The following is a 20597-nucleotide window of genomic DNA, read 5'->3' on the forward strand; positions in this document are numbered from 1 at the left end:
TTCAAAAATCATTTTTCAAAAACACTTTCCAAATAAAGCCTAAGGGTCTATTTGGTTGCTATTTTTGAAAACTGTTCTGGAAAACAGTTTTTGAAAACAATTTTTTGTGTTTTCAGAAGAAAAAAAAATTGTGTTTGGGAACTGAATTCTGGAAAACATTTTTTGTTCTCAAACACAAAAAAAAAAAAAAAAAAAAAAAAAAACATGTTTGGTTAAGTTAATAAAAAAGTTTTTAAAAATAAGTAAAATAAAAAACATGTTTAAAAGTTATTTATTTTTTAATTAATAAAGTGTTATTTTCCATTAACTTGATATTATAAATATATAAATAATTTTCATATGCACAATTCATTTAAATTAAAAAAAAATTATTCAATTTTGAAATTTTTAGACCAGTTATAATTTTCTTAAACAAATGATGACTTTGTCACCATATATAAGTATATTAATTTTAATAATTTAAGGAAGAAAACAGAGTTTGCGGGTGAGGATGTGGTGGTTGAGTGGAGCTCACCTTTATGGAAACACAGAAAACAACTGAGAAAACACAAAAAGAAAAAAGAGAAAACACAAAATAAATCTATTATTTGAACAGTGAAAAAACAATGAAAACATTTTTTTATTGTTCTCAAAAAAATGGTTTTTGAGAACGCAGAAAACACAAAAAAACAACACCCCCTTCCCCAAACAAGTTTTTTGTGTTTTTTGTTTTCAAGAACAGAAAATCGTTCTTGAAAATAGGAACCAAACAAGCCTTAAGACTCTTGATCTTGATCTTTCAGCCAAATGTTTGATTAGGGTTAAGTTCCTTTTACTTTTAATGAGATCTTATTATTCTTAACACTTGGCAAAGTAATAATGAAGTCACATATAAAAGAAGTAATATTTCTCATTAACCTGCTAACCTTGCAATTAAAGTTAAGGTAAGTACATCCCCATCATATAACATTCTCGCTTCTTGAAAACCTTGTAAATAATTATAGATAGTGGACCTAAAATGTATCCATTACTCTATGTACTTTCCTTTTCCTTAGGTATACTAGGTTTTTCTTTTCTACAATCCCAAAAGGCCATAAAGGAATCACTTACCCCTAAGCTTGTTTTCTCATTCTCTCTCTTGAACTTTGCTTATTTGGTGTTGTTATTCTTCTCTTTGGTAGAAGGGCTTTTTGACATCATCATTGTGTGTGAGCACAAGTTTCATTTGCCCCATGATTTAGGGAAAGATTGAATAATAATTGTAACTTGCTACTCATCAATCAGGTTGTTATTGACCACCTTTAAGTCACGAATTAAGGCTAACATTGTCTTCAAAATGTTCAATTATGGTGTGTTTGGAGTCTATGACATATTGTTCGAACTTCAAAGTGAGCGCTTGTAGCCTAGTTGTAGATGTCAAATCATAGGCAAACTTGAGCTTATTCCACATGTCCTGGGCAATAGAACAATTCTCAAACTCTCCTATTAAATTATAGTGCATGATACTCAACATAGTGAAACATGCACAATGGTCTCTTTTAACCCAAGACTAATATGCTTCCCTATCGTTGTGGTGTTGGGTTGAATTCCCTTTTTTGGGTCGAATCGAGGCATTAGTTAAGGTCTCTAATACCTCTTGTTCATTTAACATGTATTAGATTTCCCTATGTCACATACCATAATTATTGTCATCTAATGTTTTTCCTTTTGTCAAATTAACAACTTTTTGGTAAGTTGATTTAATTTAATATTTTTATTTATATCAATGCTCAAATTAATTGCTTTGTGGAATGATGAAGGAGAGTATCATATTTTTCAAAATTTATGAACAACTTACCCTTTTTTTCTATCTTTATAAAAAAATTTCACATGTTAACATTATCTTATTTTATTTTCTATCTCCTATAATTTTTTAATAAAATTAAGTTTTTAATCATTTTGTATTTGATATTTTGTTAAACAAGTTTTTGATGGTGTATTTTCTTCTGATTCCATTTGTAAATTTTAAATTTATTCATATTTATTGAGTTTATGTTTAGTCTTGAAGATAATATGACTATTAAAATACTTTAAACTATAGACAATAATAACTATTAAATTTTTAGTAAATATTTATATTTATTAAAATGACATATAAATTCATTGAAACTTTAAATATCATGGCATTTAATATGCTATTGAATGTGTCACTCTCATAATTATCATATGATAAATAGTTTTTAAGTAAAAGATTTCAACACTTTCAATTGATTTTATACTTAATGATTTAAAAATAAAATTTCAAATTTTATAAAAATTTTATGAAAAAATAATTTTTTTTTAATCTTTTTTAAAATCTTTTGAATTCTTTTTATAGAATCAAATTTTTAATTTTTAATAATATTTTTTTATAAGTTGATGATTTAATTTAATATTTTTACCTACTTTTATATATAACAATTTATAAATTACTTAGTATCCTTAAATAATAAGGAGGATATCATATTTTTCAAATAAATAAATAATTTATTATAATATAAATAAATAATTTTACCCCTTTAAACCAAACTTTCTGACTTCACCACTGCATTGCATCATCATGAAAAGACATCATCAAAAAATGGATCCAAAAATATTGTTTTTTCTAATTGAAATTTCAAATAATATCTTATTCTTGAAAAGAACGTAAAACCATTTTTAAAATTTATTCTTGTATTCCATTTTTCTATTTTATTTTTCTTTTCCCTGTAGCCGCAGCCCACAAATTAGATTTTACTTTTATCTACGACCCACTAGCCATTTTTCTATTTTATTTGTTTTTGTCCTTCACTCTTCTTCAAACTTCTTGAAGTGGCTTAAATTAGACCATGTTTTTTTTTTTATCTTCTTAAAAGAACATACGGAAAGGACCTTGAATTCCAATATCCACCATCATCTGCCAGCCATGTTGCTTTGAATACTCCTCCCTACATCGGAATTTAGAAGATGGCTCTTGCTGAATTTTGAGAGGCATTTGAGTTGTGAGGTGGAGGTGGAGTGGCAAAGGTGCCATTAAATGGCGTTCAAACGCACCTAAATCAATTATGGTCATGTAAAAGTCGATGTTTTGCAATATTCACTAATAGTTATGCAAGGTACGTAGTGCTGCAAGAGCCATGGAATCAGAGTGAAAGGCACGTTTGCTTTTGCAATGTACAACAAAAACGCACTTCTAAGCCTCACACTCAGGATGATTCTATATTAGAGTGCAGAGTCCGTTCCAGGGAGCCTCACACCCAGGATGATTCTATCGTAGAGTGCATTTAACAGTACTTTTACTTCTAAAGTTCCATTAAAGAGTGTTTCCACGAGGTAGAACCTCCTCAGGGAATATAAGGTTTTCATGAAGCTGATCTTGAGCCGCCATCCAAGCAAGAATACCTTCATTTAAGAGAATATTTTTGGTGTAGAAAGTCTCAAAATTCAGGATCTTCCGCTGCACGGATTTCCTAGGAAACAAAGTCATAGGCACGTAAGTTCAGAGCCAGACCGACTACTCCAAGAGCACTCATCCATAAACCGGTTACGGGTACAAATAACATAAAGAAATGTAACCAACGTTTATTAGAAAAAGCAACCCCAAAGATTTGGGACCAAAAGCGGTTAGCGGTGACCATTGAATAAGTTTCTTCAACTTGAGTTGGATTAAAAGCCCGGAATGTATTTGCACCATCATCATCTTCAAATAAAGTATTTTCTACAGTACCACCATAAATAACGCATAGCAGAGCAACGCCCAATACACCGACAACTCCCATCATATGAAATGGGTTCAACGTCCAATTATGAAACCCTTGGAAAAAGAGGATGAATCAAAATATAGCTGCTACACCAAAACTAGGCGCAAAGAACCAACCAAACTGACCTAGTGGATAAATTAGGAATACAAAAACAAAAACAGTGATTGAAGCAGAGAATCCAATTGCATTATAAGGTAGCAATTGAACACATCGAGCAAGTTCGAATTGACGTAACATGAAACCTATTAGTCCGAACAAGTATTTTTTTAGTGAAAATCTTTTCTTTAGAAATATTTTTAGGATTATCATCCGTTTAAAAATGTATTTAACAATAATTTTAAAAAATGTTTTATAATATTTCCAATGCTTAAATAATAAAAAATAAAAAATTTTAAATGTTAAAATAACTAAAAACATTTTTTAAAATCATTATAAAACACACTCTTATAGTTTGTTTGATAATAATTCTAGAAAGCACTTTTAATATTATTAATACTTGAAAATTTTTATTATTCAAGTGTAAAAATATTTAAAAACGGCTTTTATAATCACTTGAAAATTTTTATTATTCAAGTGTAAAAATATGTAAAAACGGATTTTATAATCACTATCAAACATATTATAAGAGTGTGTTTAGAAGTAATTTTAAAAAACATTTCTAACATATTTAATACTTAAATGATAAAAAAATTCAAGTATTAAAAATATTAAGAGCGCTTTCTAGAATCGTTACCAAACAGGTTCTAAGTATTTCTCTAGGAAATACTACAAGTGAATTTTTAACGCTATAAGTAATTTTTTCAATTTATGAAAGTGTTTCCTAAATTTTGCTAAATACCCTTTTTTTTTCATAAACACTTTTTAGATTATTAACACTTTTTTAAATCACTATCAAATAGAGTCTTAACATAATTAATTTTAAACAATGTCAACATCATGATAGGAACTGTACCAAAAAAATATATATATACATATATATATATATATTAAATAAATGCATAAATTGTTTTTCTTTAAAAAAATTATATATATACATACATACATATATATATATATATATATATTTCCATTTCTATTCTTGCATACCAAATACAACCTTCTTGCTTGAAAGACCCAAAAACTTGAAACGGCTAACAAAAACAATGATTACCACACCAATCCTTTGGGAGTTAGTTCTTAGGCAAAAACCTTAGAAGACTCCAAGATGGTGATTGGAAATTAGAAAGGGATGAAAATGGGGATGAATTACATAAAGGACGAGAAACAAAATCTAATAAGAGTGAGTTCTGATTTCAATGATAATAATTTTTTTATTTCTATTTTCATTATAAGAAAAACAATTCAAACACACTAATAAATGAAAAATGAAATAGATTTCTCATTCTCATTCTTTATTGCAATGTTCTAAGCATGTCCCAAAAGAAAGGAATCAAATTAGCTACTGACGTTTCCTTTGAGGAATAATCTATTACAACCCAAATAGTAAAAGGAAACTTAACAACCACAAATCCTATGAGGGCAAACAAACTCAAGGGAATGTTGCAAAGGGCTCAGGGCCTGTTTGAGATAGCTTTTTACCTCCTACTTTTACCAGTAATCTTGCAAAATTAAGTTCAAGATCATTTTAAAACTGTTTTTATTTATTTATTAAAATAACAATAATATTAACATTTCCAAAATTTTAAGTAAATAAAAATCTGCTTCCCATATCATATTTTAGGAAAACAAGTTCTCTTTAGGAAATGTAGGGTCTATTTTGAGATTTCTATTTAAACATTCTAAAACTATGACCTTCAAAATGTCCTTCAACTGTTTAAGCAGCTTCTTTCTATTATACCCTGCTTTTCATGGTAAACCAAACAAGAGAATTTCATGTTTCTTCCTATTTTATTTCCTTCCCACAATATAGGCAATCCAAACTCAAGCTAAAACTTGGCATTGACATAAATATTGAGGATGAAAAGGTATAATTTAGCCTAACAAACACGAAAATAGTTCCTAAAGGCTACTTTGGGCCATGGAACAAGATGGATAAGCATAGCATCAATATCTCATCCTTGACCTACATTCAGAAGTGTGGCATAACCTATAAGCTATATGTTAATGGAGTCGTTTGGGTAACATAGGGGAGTTGGGGATTAGAGAGTTACTCAATGACCACTATGGTACAATAATAAGACAATTCTCTAAATCCATTAGTTAGAGTTTAGCCGTTGAGGCAGAGATTCTAACCCTTTTAGAGAGTTTGTTGCAAGCAAAAGCTTCAGGCCTCTCCAATCTCCTAGTAGAAGAAGCTTCTACCATTGTAATATCACGGACGACCACGGAAAAAAGAGAACCCTAGATGTTTGATGGGTCATAACTCCAAATTATTGATACTTCATCAGAATTGATATGTTCCTTTTGTTGGTTCATCACTAAACTAATTGTGAAGGGATGGGTTAGCAAAGCATGGAGTAAGACATTTGGTTTCTTCTATAAGAGATTTTTTGGCCTTTAAGATAAATTTATCTTTTTGGACTAGTATACACCTATTTTCATAAATATTTGCATGAAGAAGTTTTATACTGATTGGGAAGATTTCTCACATTACTTTGTACCCACTATTCCAATCCACTAAAATGGTTGTTTCTGATTTTACAAAATAAATTAGAGAGATTAATTACTATATTTGAGGTGAGGCATTTTTAAAAAATTAGAGAAACACTATATATAAAAATAAATTTCACATTCAACAACTTATGCATTATTCCTTTTAGTACATTTTCCTTATTTTCCTCAAAGTGTTTCTCTCATTAGAGCTGGTTTTGAATACATAATTTCCCAACTGTAACTAATTCAAACTCTTGCTGATAATTGCAAAATGTACAAGGTAGGAACAAAAAGAATAATAAAAGAAAATGTCCATAAGTAGACTTACGAGAGTGAGATAGTAAAACTAGGTTCCCAGCATCAGAAATCTCATCTAAGAACAACCTTCAACTTGCTCTGCACTTGCTCCCTAACATTCCACTACACCCAGAATCATAGCCAAATTCCAGGTTATCAGTTATTACCAGCAATCAAGACAAAATACTAATTACTTGTACAAAATCCCTTAAACATGACATACCTGCAACTCATTTATCTCCTCATCTGTAAGTGAACGCTCCATGGACCGGTATGCTATCCGATAACATTGACTGGTCATTCCTTTCTTGTTGGTGAAATTGTCAATCAATTGCACCTGGCAGTCAAAAATATATCTAATAGTTTAGAAAACTTCACAATGAAGCTCCACTTTCAGGCACTGGGAGGAACAGGGACCATTATGGCAACTGTTTCACTATAGATCAGATTGGTAACAATCATCTTGGAATAGATGATAAATTTTGAACGAAAAATTGACTTCAATCCAATTAGATAGAGAATAGTAATTTCTCAATTTTAACCTCTTTATGAAACTTTCAATATGTGAAACACTTCACAAGAATATTAACTTCCAAAGTCCCCTTTCATCACAATTATATGTTCAGCATCAACGAATCAGAGTGAAGGTCTTCATGAGTCCACCATTTTGAGTCATCCCACTCATCTTTGTATATTCAACTCCTGATGGCACTTAAAGCTATGAAGGAAGAACATATTATTTTCTATACACATACAGCAGCTCTGCAACCTGGGAAAAATGATGCAGGGGACCCAAACCAGTTATCTGCCCTCACAAAGGAGAAAAGATACTGGATGCTCCCAAAGACAATTCAGGTTGTCAATGACTCAGCTGACTAGATTTTCCAAGTTCATGTGGTTGTGTTACAATAATATGATTTAAAATGAGTTAAAATGATGTAATTTGAGCAAACTCTAAAGCAACTTATTGTAATAGCACTATTTTAAGCTTTTTGACCAACAATTTCCTATATGAGCTTTTTGGTTTTGGCCCGAGGTAATTAAAAAAAATCAGTTTTTGTTGTTGAACTGAACCAAAGAAATAAAGTAAACTAACATCAATTATTGTTATTAAACTGAACCAAATCAATCAGTTCCCTCTATAAGTTCAAATAGTCCGGTTCTTAATACATAAAACTGATTAGGCCAGTTTGGCTTTGTTTTAATGTTCAAAACCAAACCAACCAAACCATGTACACCTCTAATTAAAACACAAATTAGTAATGTGCTTTCAGTGTAACTATAAAAATGGTTAGGAAAATTCTACCTAGTGAACCATGAACAGATCTATAGCTAATGAACAATTTACAGGAAGAAACATAAAAAGGCATACCTCCTCGACAAGATCTCCAGCAACTCCTCTAACAACCTCACATAAATTGTTTTCTGTGAATGACTCATTAATCCAAAAACTCATGTCCTTATAACAAGGAGGATACTGCAAAAAGACAATAGTCAGTTTCTAGCAGCCAATAGAGAAGGTTACATGGGGCTCTAACAGGTATAAATACTTAGTTATTATATTGTGTGTAAGTAATCTTTTAGATTTCAGAATGTAAAAGCCAAATTTACATGAAGGACTTTTTCTAGTTATACTTAAAAATGTGGGCCCCCAAAATGTCATGGATCCTTTTGCATGAAAATTAATCAACAGTTTCAATTACACAAAACATCACAAGAAGATACTACTATTATCAAAATCAAAAAAACATGAGTAATACCTTTGAAAATGGCTTGAACTTGACCCCTAGCTGGCCCTTTGAGAACTGCATACAAAGCATTTATATTAAACATTCAGGGGAACTAAATCAGATGTCGAGAATGTCAACAAGGTTCATGTTCAGCATGCTTTATTTTCCCAAGGATTTCAATTTTGGAAATGATTACTTAACCACAAAGACATAGAAAAGGAGAATAAAATAAAATACAGTATCATTTACTGAATTGGGGAATTACTTGAGAAGTGAACCGCTCATCAGTTGACCAGAAAAGCCGAATATCTGGTATCCCAAATAGAACCATTGCTAGCCGTTCCAATCCAAGCCCAAAAGCCCAAGCAACATTATCTGTTTTACCACTTTTCTTTAATATTTCTTGCTCTGTCACCCCACAACCTAAAACTTCCAACCATTTCTCCTGACAAATTACCAATGGATGTTGCATAGTGAGATCATAGCAGTTCCACAAAAAAAACTATAGGCAATAATTGTCAAGTAATAAGTTGATACAAAAATATTCAAATTCAAACCTGTGGAGAAAAAATAATTCTCTTTCTTAATCATAAAAATAAATAAATAAATAAAAATAAAAAAAAATAAAAAAATAAAAAAACTGTACATGCTCAATTTATACAAGAGGAATTCGTCTAAATAGGGAAGCTTGACTTCTCTTTCTATCCCATGAAATCAGGATTTCCTGCTAGTTAGGAGTCATACAGGTTGCACAAAAATATCCAGAGAATAAAATAATTAATTTAAACTAAATCTACTGGATTTTTTACACTCCCCCTCAAGCTGGTCAATAGAAGTTTTCCGTTCCCAACTTGCTTGTGATATCTTGGAAACTCAAAGTAGACAATCCCTTGGTTCGAATGTCTGTCAACTGATCATCAGACGATATGTATGGCATACAAATCATCCCACTGTCCAATTTTTCTACCATAAAATGTCAATCCACTTTGATGTGTTTTGTGTGGTCATGTTGCACAGGGTTGTGTGCAATGTTGATGGCTGATCTGTTGTCACAGTAGAGCTTCATAAGTCCTTCCCACTTGATTTTAAGATCATCAAGTATCTTTTTAGCTACAAAAGTTCACAAACTCCATGTGCCATTACTCTAAACTTAGCCTCAGTGCTTGATCTTGCTATCACATTCTCCTTCTTACTTTTCCATGTCACAAGATTACCTCCAAGGAAAGTGCAATAGCCCGGTTAAGATGATATCATTAAGTGCAATACCCCTGAAGATGAATACTTAACAAAGAGAGTGTGGTTTCCTTGACTCTGTTTATTATAAGCACTAAAATATTTTTTTTTTTAGTTAGAAACAAGAGATCTATATATTTATATGAATGGAAACATGAGAAGGATAAGGAGTCCTCCCCACGAATACAAAAAAAACTAATCATAATATGAATGACCTCCTCTACTATATACAAGGAATCTATACAGAAGGTTTAGACTACAAACGTAAATTCCACTCAAGGATCTCCAAATGCTTTAGATTTACACACTGCAAGCCAGTTGAGTTGGATAACTCTTAGAAGAATGCCTTTAAAAACCTCGATGCATGAGGCCTAGAAAGAAGAATAGAATTGAAGTAAATCCCACAACCCCTTTGTCATCAACATAAAGGATAATCCCCCGGCCACAAATCCTCTCAAAAGTGTATTCTCAACCCGTCACCTAACACAAAACGAGTGTAATTTGAAAAAACCTGGAATACCCATGTAATGGCCTTCCAATGTCACCTATGTGACCATCTAACTATAATGTGATCAACCCTAGTCCCAGACCTCCATACTCCTTAGGCTTACAAACTAGGTCCCAACTAATGAGATGATCTTTTCTATTGTCCCTAACTCCCGAACAAAGAAAATCTCTTTGCAATTTGTCAATCTTGGACACTATTGACATTCGAATCTTGAAAAGAGATAAGAAATAGTTATGGATGTGGGATACGGATGTCTGAATTAGAGTAATTCTACCTCCTAGAGACAAAAAGGTCCTTTTTCATCCATCCAGTCTCCTAGAAACTCTATCAATCATTGGATCCCAAAATGCAATTGCCTTTCGATTCCCCCCTAATGGAAGACCCAAGTAAGTTAAAGGTCATTCTGAAACTTTGCATTCAAGCATTGAAGCCAGCCTGATAATCAAATCCTGACTTGTGTTAATTTCAAATAAAGTGCTCTTATCTAAATTAATCTTTAGCATTGATAATTTCCAAAAAACCAATAGGATTGGTTTAAGGATTTGCAAATCTTCCATAGAAGCATTGAAATATTATCAGTCTATGATTCTTAGTGTTTGCAATATCAGATGAAAGCCACACGTGCCAGCAATGGAATAAACTGAAGTTCACATTTTGGAAATGATTTTTACTTTCTTGCAAAAGGTTTTACAGAAAAATGAAATGGAGCCTGTTTCTACTAAAATTAGTTCAAAACATATACTGCTAAAATGTAACCACCAGCCAGATCAGAAGCATACCTGAAAATATATCTCAAGTTCAAATGATGGGTTGGTGAAAGGGAAATATGTATCAATCCAGCGCATTTCCACATCACCTGCAAATTTCAACAGATTTAGCCCACGGAGATTCCATACAGTATATGGTAAACCTCAAGATGACAACCTCCTTTCTGATAGATTTCAGAAATTTTAAGGCTAACAGTACTCTTAAATGTTTCTTTAGGTAATTTGTAAATTATTCTTAACCAGTACCCTGAGCATCACAAATAATTCCATATATTATTCTGAACTATCTTGATTTGACTCCTAAATAACCAACCAATACTGCTTTTGTCTAACATTAATTGCTTTCCCCACTTAGATTTATTATTTTATTCTTTTCCCCCTTTTACTCAGTATTTCCCATATTTGGAATTATTAGATCTGGTAAATAATTCCTCAAACCATATTTCCCTCTGCAGCAGCAACAGATTAAGTTTGCATTTGATTAAGACAATCTTCTGATCTAAGTTTACCAAACAAGTGCCGTGCCAAACCCTCAAGACATTTCTTTAAATCCTCAGCCGCATAAGATGTGCCATCCATTCCAGATGCCTCCCAATCACCTGGCAAGAAGACACGAACACCTTCCATCTGCATGATCAGGAAGCAAAGTTATTGAACTGAAGAAAACATTAAGAAACTAGTTAATAGAAAACAATCATTGCAAGAATCAGAGATAAGAAACCTGATGAAAAACAGGGTAGTGAGTTGAATCAATGGAATCTCTACGATAAACATCTCCAGTCACAAGGAAATGAGTGTGTCCCCTCCTCAACAGCTCTGCTTGATGAGCACTGGTGTGACACCTCAAGACAGTTTGAGGATCAATGTAGTATGTATCATTGTAACTCCTACTGATGTGATCAGGAGGAACCAAAACATCATCAAAATTCTGCAAGAAGTATATTTTCTGGCATAAGAATTCATAGAAATATGAATAAGAATTTTGGAAGCAGACATTGACCAAATCTCTCATGTGCTATAAATAGGATCTATCTTGAGGATTTAGTAGGCTGCTTCTCTGAAACTTAAATATCCAATCTTAATAAGGGGGAAACAGTGATGGCCAAGAGAATTGATTAAAAATAGAAGTATAACCATGAAGAACATTAACAAACAAGCTTTAAATCCAATAACTATTAGTTATTAGTTTGAGTTAGCATGGTTATGATTGTCAAAGCCACAAATTTTAAGCCATTAAAAGTCAACATAAGTAAGAAAATGGCTGTGTTGACTGACCTGGTATTACATGCATTGACAGCAAAAGTTAATGAGGGCATTCTATCCCACATAAGCCCGAAGACTCGAGACACAAACTTTTCAATTTTGAATGTTTATTTTGAAAAATAGATCAAATGATTAAAATTAGTTAATAATTTTGGAGATAGAGATACAGAAATGCATAACCAAATTCCAAATCAAAATGTGGCTCACTATCCAGTCATACCATCAAAACACACCTCAAAGCTTCAAGGCTTATGGAAAGGCTCGTTGATGCACACATCACAACCTGGATTCGGATAAGACCTCAACACACTACTGCAAAATCTATTGTCAAATTTGTGATTTCAAGTCATGCTAAAGTTGATGCTAATTTGTTTTCTTCCTGCTTTGCCAAAGAATTGAGCTCCAAAGAGTTTGAGAAAATCTCTTGTCAAATTTGTGATTTCAAGTCATGCTAAAGTTGATTCTAATTTGTTTTCTGCCTGCTTTGCCAAAGAATTGAGCTCCAAAGAGAAATGGAGCAAGAAGTACCTACCATGCCATATTCTAGATATCTTGGAAAAGAGAAAATAAAGAACCCTAAAAACAAAGAACCATAAAATAATGAGCATCACCAGGAAGTTTTGGAAATTCATAAACTTCCTTGGTTCATTTGGTAATATGATGCAATGTATCTCATTGGACCCACGCCTTCAAATTTTAAAAAGTTCATGAATCATGTGTTGCTCAGCTCTCTTTCTGATAATATGCAATTAGTGAACTTCTCATATATTTTTGGCCTTTGGCTGATGTAATCATATTTTCTCATCAAATAATACGTGTGGTTCTTTCTCCCCTATTAAAAGTTCCTCTGTTCAACCAATTCCCAACCAGTAAGCTTCACAATTTATAAGTCACAGTGTCATACAAATAAATTAATTATCTTTCTTTCTCCTCCTAATATCTAGCTTCAAATTTCATTCAGTAGTAATTTCAATTTATTAAAACCAGCACCTATATTTTATCAAATACTTTAATTATCCCCACAAACTAAAATCCATCAAAATAGGCATGTTGACACCTTAGTGCAGGCTAAGTACTGTTACAGGTAATTGTGCTCAAGCCATTGAGAAAGGCATACAATTATCTCAATAGGAATTTCCTAATACACTCCGAATAAAAGGTGGTTAGGAGAGATAAGGTTGGAAATCTCATATTTCCTTAAGACTTTAACTATAGGCCAGTCAGTGAGAAGAGAGAGGATCATCCGAAATTGGTATTGTATAAGTAAGAAGAATGGGGAAAGGCTGATTAAATAAATCACTGGGTAGCTAGGACACCTTGACTGGTTGGCAAGCAAAGTTTGTCAATGAGAAAAGGGAAGTGTGGAGAAGAATTTCTTTATCTTTAACAATGCATTTGGAAGGAGAATAATATGAGAACATTCAAGTGGGTTGAAGATCTAATTTAGAAATTAAAGGAGAAAATGTTTGGACCATTATTTGTTTGATTAGAAGAAATTATCTTAAATAGCAGCAGATCCTTCCCATAGTTTATTGAGAGTTTGGGAGGTAGGGGCACTTTCTTGTTGCTTTTCTTCATTGTTGTTTCTTTCTCTTTTGAAGCCCACAAAGTGACTTGTCTACTACAAGTGAACTTGAGTTATATCCTCCTTTGTGTCCTTTTATAAATAGTATCTACTAATGACTTGTCAAAAGGAATGGCTGATAACATACATTTGCACCATATAAAGTCCAAGTTCCTAAAGTTTCAGTCAAAAATAGAGAAAATTTGTGTTTTTTATTTTTACTCATAAAATTAGAGAAATTACAGTTATGACATGTGAAAACTAAGTCCCACAAATGAAATTACATGCATAAATTATAATGATGGGACTGTGAAATTTGGTCACTATTCCCATAACATAAAACAATGGTTAAAATGCGGGGCAGTTGTAGCTGAGATCCATTAAGTTTATTTGATTCAAGCACATGATTATAAAGTTGTGAATTTATAAGCTAGCACTACTGTACCGATTCTGCTAGAGGGTGGAGGGCTAAGGAGAGGCCCGTCCCCTTTCAAATTCGAAAATATGTGGCTCAAAGCTGAGGGGTTCAAAGAGCTGATAGAGGGGTGGTGGCAAGGGATAGTGGTTAGAGGCAGGCCGAGCTACAGATTAGCGACTAAGCTGAAGGGGTTGAAACAAAGTTTAAAAATCTGGAACAAGGAGATTTTTGGAAGATTGGAGAAAAACAAAGCTGAAGCTCTACAACAAGTGGAGCGTTGCGATTTAGTGGAAGAAGAGAGAAATTTAATAGAGGAGGAGTTAGGTCTCAAAAAGGAAGCTAAGGAGAATTATGCAAAGTGGGTGTCGATGGAAGAATTGCACTGGAGACAACTATCAAGGGAATTATGGTTAAGGGAAGGGGATAGGAACACGGGGTTTTTCCACCGCATGGCCAATGCCCATAGGAGAGTCAATGCCCTGGTTAAAATTAAGATAAATGGGATGAGGATCACAGAGGAACAAGATATGAGGGAAGGAGCAAATGCGTATCAGCAGCTCCTCTCGGAAAACTCGGGTTGGAAGGCGGATATAGGGGGTCTCTTGCTGAAACAGATCAGCCCCTCAGAAGCGGAAGCCCTTGAGTTCCCATTTTCTGAGGCTGAAATCTATGCAGCATTAATGGGGATGAATGGGGACAAAGCCTCGGGTCCAGACGGATTCACAGTGGCTTTTTGGCAAAGATGTTGGGAGATTGTCAAGGAAGACATTTTGGATTTATTCAAGGAGTTCCATGATCAGAACTCCTTCATTAAGAGCCTGAATCATACCTTTTTGGTGTTGTTACCAAAGAAAGGGGGGGTGGAGGACTTAGGTGACTACAGGCCAATCAGTTTGCTCGGGGGTTTGTATAAATTATTGGCCAAGGTGCTGGCCAATAGGCTTAAAAAAGTTATAGGAAAGGTGATTTCTCCTGATCAGAATGCTTTCATCAAAGGGAGACAGATTCTTGATGGCTCCCTAATCGCAAATGAGGTAATAGTCTCTTCGCAAAAAAGGGGAGAGAAAGGTATAATCTGTAAACTGGACATTGAGAAGGCGTATGATAGCATCAATTGGCAATTTTTGCTAAAGGTCATGCAAAAGATGGGTTTTGGGCCAAAATGGATAGGATGGATGTGGAGCTGTATCTCCACTGTCAAGTATTCAGTGCTGGTGAACGGGGTTCCAGCTGGGTTTTTTTCAAGTACAAAAGGGCTACTAAGGCAAGGGGACCCCCTTTCCCCCTACTTATTTGTCATGGGAATGGAAGTTCTAAGTGCGCTCATCACGAGGGCCGTTGAATGGGGATTCATCCATGGCTGCAGGATATGGAGAGGAAGAGAGCAGGCTGTCAATATTACTCATCTTCTATTTGCAGATGATACAATTGTATTTTGCGAGGCAAAGAAAGAGTCTTTGTTGCATTTGAGCTGGATCCTCTTTTGGTTTGAAGCAGCCTTAGGATTAAAGATTAACTTGGACAAAAGTATGGTTATTCCGATAGGGGAGGTGGATGGGGTGCTTGAAATGGCGGCTGAAATTGGGTGTAGGGTGGGGCAGCTGCCTACTGTTTATTTGGGGCTGGCCCTTGGGGCGTCAAATAGGGCCTCTTCCGTTTGGGATGGGGTGGAGGAGAAAATGAGGAGGAGGCTTGCTCTTTGGAAACGCCAATACTTATCCAAAGGAGGGAGGATTACTCTTATAAAGAGTACGCTGGCCAGCATTCCCTTGTATCAAATGTCGGTATTCCGTATGCCTAATTCAGTGGCAAGAAGGATTGAAAAGCTTCAAAGAGACTTTTTGTGGGGAGGAGCCAATGGGGGGGACAAGGCTCACCTAGTCAAATGGGATGTGGTGTGCGCGGATAAAGAAAAGGGAGGGTTGGGACTAAGGAAGCTTGCTTGCTTGAACAAAGCTCTCCTAGGCAAATGGATTTGGAGATTTGCGTGTGCTAAGGAGGAGCTTTGGAAAAAAGTGCTTGAGGCTAAGTATGGGCAAGAGGAGTTTGGGTAGAGGACAAGGAAGGCAAATGGGGTGTTTGGAGTTGGATTATGGAAGGAGATCTTGAAGGAGTCCACTTGGTGTTAGGAAAATATGGTGTTCAAGGTGGGAAAAGGCAATAGAATAAGGTTTTGGACTGAGCTTTGGTGCGGAAACAATGTGCTGTCCCAAGGCTTCCCAGACCTCTTTTCCATGGCTGCCCATAGGAATATCACAGTGGAGGAATGTTGGGATCAGAATTTGGGTCAAGGAGGGTGGAACTTAAGGTTGATAAGGGACTTTAATGACTGGGAGTTGGGCTTGGTGGGCAATCTCTTAGTTGAGTTGAGGGATTATAGAGTAAATTTGGAAGAAGACTCGGTTATTTGGAAGAAAGGAGAGGACGGGCTGTTTAAAGTCAAGAAAGTGTATAGTGTGTTGGCAAATACTGAAGGAGCGGATTTTCCTCATAGTAATGTTTGGGTGGACAAAGTTCCAACCAAAATTGCTTTTTTTGCTTGGGAAGCTACTTGGGGGAAGGTTCTCACTTTGGATAGGCTGCAGAGAAGAGGGTGGCAACTACCTAACCGGTGTTACTTGTGTGGGTGCGAAGAGGCAACGATCAACCATATCTTAATACATTGTACGGTGGCAAAAGGGTTGTGGGACATCATTCTTGCGTTATGTGGTGTACAGTGGGTCTTTCCAAATTCTGTAAAGGAGGTTCTTAGTAGTTGGAAAGGCTCTTTTGTGGGGAGAAAAAGGAAAAAAGTGTGGAAATCCATTTCGTTATTCATTTTCTGGATAATATGGAAGGAGAGGAATAGACTAACTTTTAAGGGGGGAGTGTTGGCTTTTCAGAAGTTAAAAACTTCGTTTGTTTACAATATTTGGGGATGGGCTAAAGTATACATTGATATGGAGTCGAATTCCCTAATAGGTTTCTTGGAGTGGTTAGCCTCCAAATAGGGATTGGGTTGTTTTGTTTTTTGTTTCGGGGGTTGGTAGCCTCGTATACTTCCTGTATGCTTTGCGGCTTCTAAGCCTTTTTATATATATTCGCTTGCTTATCAAAAAAATAAGCTAGCACTACTGTATAAAAGTTCGAGTGAAATATGCACTTGCTCTATAATAATTTTCAATTCCATTAAGCATTTGAAATGGGCTCCTAATATTTTATTAATCATCTATTTTATGACATCATTATATTTCATGATAAGACATGAAGCATCATCCTTTATCATTATGCTTGTAAGCACAAGCCAAACATGGAGTTTATAATGATGATAATTTCTCATGCTTAAGAAGAAGATTCATATTTTGGGTGCTTTATAAATCTAATGGTGAGTGACAAATAATTTGATAAATGCTATTTAGATTACTGAATGTTGTTTGAAGTGAGAAGTGTTGAATAGAAATTGCGCTACTAATGTGCCTGAAGATTATATTGAAGAACACAAAAGGGGGCACAACCCAAGTATGCTCAGAGTGTACAAGCTGCAACTGAACACCTATAAGAGAGAAGAGCAGCAAATACTGAAATAGATAACAACCCCATGCTTTAGATCCCACCTAAGCTCTCCTTGAAATCCAAGAATTTTCTAATCCTATCCAGACTTTTCCAAAAGCTTTTATTTTTTAAAATTTTTCCAACTACAAACTTATATTATTCTAATTAATTATTATCATTATGATAATTGCATTTAATAAAAATTCCTAAGTAATTTTTTCCCCTCCAATACTATTAGAGAATTTTTACGATTTCCACCAACGCTAATTACCAAAATAATGATAATAATAGGTGTTATAAATATATTTTCTGCTTGCCTACTAAAAAGAAAACAAAATTAAATAAACCAATTTAAAAGGACTAAAATAACCTGTAAGTGATTGAAACATGCTATGAATTATACTTTCCTAAGAGACAATATGTCCTTTTGGATCCTATGTTGTCTACTGTCACTCTCGGAACATAAATTAACTTTCAATTTCTTTTTCTTTTTTTTAAATAAAAAAATAAAAAAAATAAAAAAGAACTTTCCTTCAATTTTTCTTGCATGTATCATGATAGAGAAATATACACCTATACAATAACAAATCTGCAAGACCGTCCTTGACTTTTTTGTACGAAAGCTAGGTCAAAGAAAACCTTTCCCTTAAGAGACCACTATAAGTATCATGCCATTATTTCACCAAATGAATTTCAAATTTGGAGTAAGTCAAGAATACTGCAATTAAGAGTTGAATAAGCACTGTAGAGAACTGATACACCTGGTAAACTGAATGCCTGTTCTGGACTTTCTTTGATATTTAAGTTAGGATGCCAGGTTCCCTACTTACAACATAGTAGATGGAATTAAAACACCTAGGACAAGACAAAAACCAACAGGAAATAGGCAGCAAAAGAAATAAAGACACCAACAAAATTTCAAGCACCAATAATAGCAAGATAATACAAGTTCTAAATAGTGCAACGTATGGCTCAAAACAGTGAAAAAAAAAAAAAAAGCAAGCATACAATTTCTATTTTATTTCTTAATGGTCAAACCTCTTTTGTGGAGACTATGGGGCAAAGGTTGTCAAACTTATCAAATTTGTTTGAGTAATTGGCATCAAAATAATCATATATTGCATTCTTCAGAATTCCAATTGGGTGTTGATCCCTCCTGTGAAGCTGCATTCCAAGTTTTGAAAAAATTTCATCCGGGACATTGTTTGTTGGATCGTCTCTCACCACATCTACAAACACCACAACCAAATGAATCAAGCCAATCAAAAGAACATGAATTCTAATTTTACCAAATATCCAGAATAAAATAACCCAAAAAATTAAAAAAAATACAAAGACTCCAAGTTGCATTTCACACCCTGACAAAGTATCATCTGAGATATAGCTTACTGAGTCTAGTTTATTTTTTAAGGCTCTGCAAGCCAAGTTTATCAAGGCAATCAGCAAAATCCAAAAACTCCAGTACATCAATTTCACTCACATGGACTCCCATGTCTTCAAATTGAAAAAAAAAAAAATGAAATTGACACTAAGTTTTAGAAACAAAATCCCCCATTCAACTACATTAAAGCAATCTAAAGCATTCAAAAACAACCTATTAGATGAATTTTGATATCAACCAATACACAGAAAAGTATAAAAGATAAAAATATAAAGGAAATCAAAACTGTAATCGCATTCTTAGTTTCAGGGAAATTGCATACCTTCCCTACAAAACCCACATTCATATATATCAAACCCATTGAAAAAATACCAGAAACCCAGTACAGAATCCCAATTTCTCCATATACCCAGGATAAATACACCATAAAAAAAATAAAATAAAATAAAATAAAATTTAACCTTTATCAGAGGGCGAAATTGCAAGCCTAGTTACATAAATGCACCAAACTCCTCCAACAGTAAAACAAATAGAACAGAAACGTAACCCGCTAAGCGTGCATATCAACTCCAATGTCGCCAAACAAAAAAAATAAATAAAAAAGCACAACAGAAAAGAAATCAGATTGTGAAATTGCAAACAAACGACACAAGTTGAGTGCAAAAGTCTGCAAAAACGCAAATTAGGCACACGAAATCAAAGCTACAGATCCTTTCAAACACGATTCTGGAATTTGGGATGTTACCATCTTTGCCAATCTTGACTCCACCGAGCTCCAGAACCGAGACCACCGGTTGCCTCCACTTGTGACTCTGAGTCTTCTGAGCAGAAGAAGAGGAGAAAGGAATGGAAAAGGAGAAGCCCTTGAGGGCATTTCTGCGGAGAAAAATGGAGGGTTTGGAGAAGAGAGTGGATTGAACAAGTGAAATGGCTACAGCCATGAAGTGGTGGTGGCGAGCAGTAGCTCCTCTGAAGTTGATAAGCTTCTCTGCTTCTTCTATTTTCTCCCCTAACACTACCGAGATGTGTCAAAATTGTGATCAGAAATTTTGCTTATTAAGCCACATTAGGGCACATTTGAAACATCTACTCAGATATGGTAGATGTTATATTTACAAAAATTGATATTTAAAATAGTATGGATTTGTTTGCCAACAGTTACTGGAAATGTTTTTTAAAAAAAAATAAGGTGATAGAAAGTTTTTTTTTGTGTTAGTGTAAGGTAGCATTTGTTATCTAACCGAATAAAATTCAGTTAAAAGTAATATATTGATATCAATCAATATAAATAAAATAAACTTGTTATTAATAGGTTGTATCTTAGTTGATATCAATAAATTACTTTTAACTTAATAGAAAAAATAAATATTTTAATTTTTTTTTTTTTAATCAAAAAAAGGAGCATCATCTAGATGGATGTTTAATAAACCAACTTAATAACTTAAAATGACTTAATTTAAATTTACATCTTTATTTTACTTTTTTGTCTTCATTTGTCATAATTACCTTCACGATCTCTTTTGCTACTACATGACCTCCTTTATCCTAATTATAATTTATAAAAATAAATATGTTA

The 20597-nt window shown here is 33.8% G+C and overlaps 1 protein-coding gene across 2 annotated transcripts; it reads right to left on the bottom strand.

The window, feature by feature from the left end:
• Window positions 1-3016: 3016 nt before the first annotated feature.
• LOC100265994 (phenylalanine--tRNA ligase, chloroplastic/mitochondrial) lies at window positions 3017-20121 on the bottom strand. 2 transcript variants are annotated; one of them, XM_010658486.3, is made up of 11 exons: window positions 19767-20078; window positions 18679-18869; window positions 11586-11792; window positions 11374-11491; window positions 10877-10953; window positions 8622-8801; window positions 8387-8431; window positions 7999-8103; window positions 6850-6963; window positions 6658-6749; window positions 3017-3446 (listed from the first exon to the last, which is right to left on the bottom strand). In XM_010658486.3, exons 1-10 carry the CDS (start codon window positions 19960-19962, stop codon window positions 6699-6701), a joined length of 1284 nt encoding a protein of 427 aa, XP_010656788.1. In that variant the 5' UTR covers window positions 19963-20078; the 3' UTR covers window positions 3017-3446; window positions 6658-6698. The 2 variants fall into 2 exon arrangements, with proteins under 2 accessions (XP_010656788.1, XP_002270417.1); XM_002270381.5 differs by lacking the exon at window positions 3017-3446 and having other exon boundaries at window positions 6449-6749; window positions 19767-20121.
• Window positions 20122-20597: the final 476 nt, after the last annotated feature.

The sequence above is a fragment of the Vitis vinifera genome, chromosome 11 (assembly GCF_030704535.1).
Source record: "Vitis vinifera cultivar Pinot Noir 40024 chromosome 11, ASM3070453v1".
Taxonomy (NCBI): Eukaryota; Viridiplantae; Streptophyta; class Magnoliopsida; order Vitales; family Vitaceae; genus Vitis; species Vitis vinifera.

Bases quoted from the DNA above. Each gene is read 5' to 3' on its own strand.
- LOC100265994 (XM_010658486.3), bottom strand. From the start codon at position 19,962: ATGGCTGTAGCCATTTCACTTGTTCAATCCACTCTCTTCTCCAAACCC. The intron at 11,793-18,678 runs GTTTGACCATTA...TACTTCTTGCAG, and splicing joins CCATAGTCTCCACAAAAGAG to AATTTTGATGATGTTTTGGT. The intron at 10,954-11,373 runs GTAAACTTAGAT...TGAAATTTGCAG, and splicing joins TTTGGCACGGCACTTGTTTG to GTGATGTGGAAATGCGCTGG.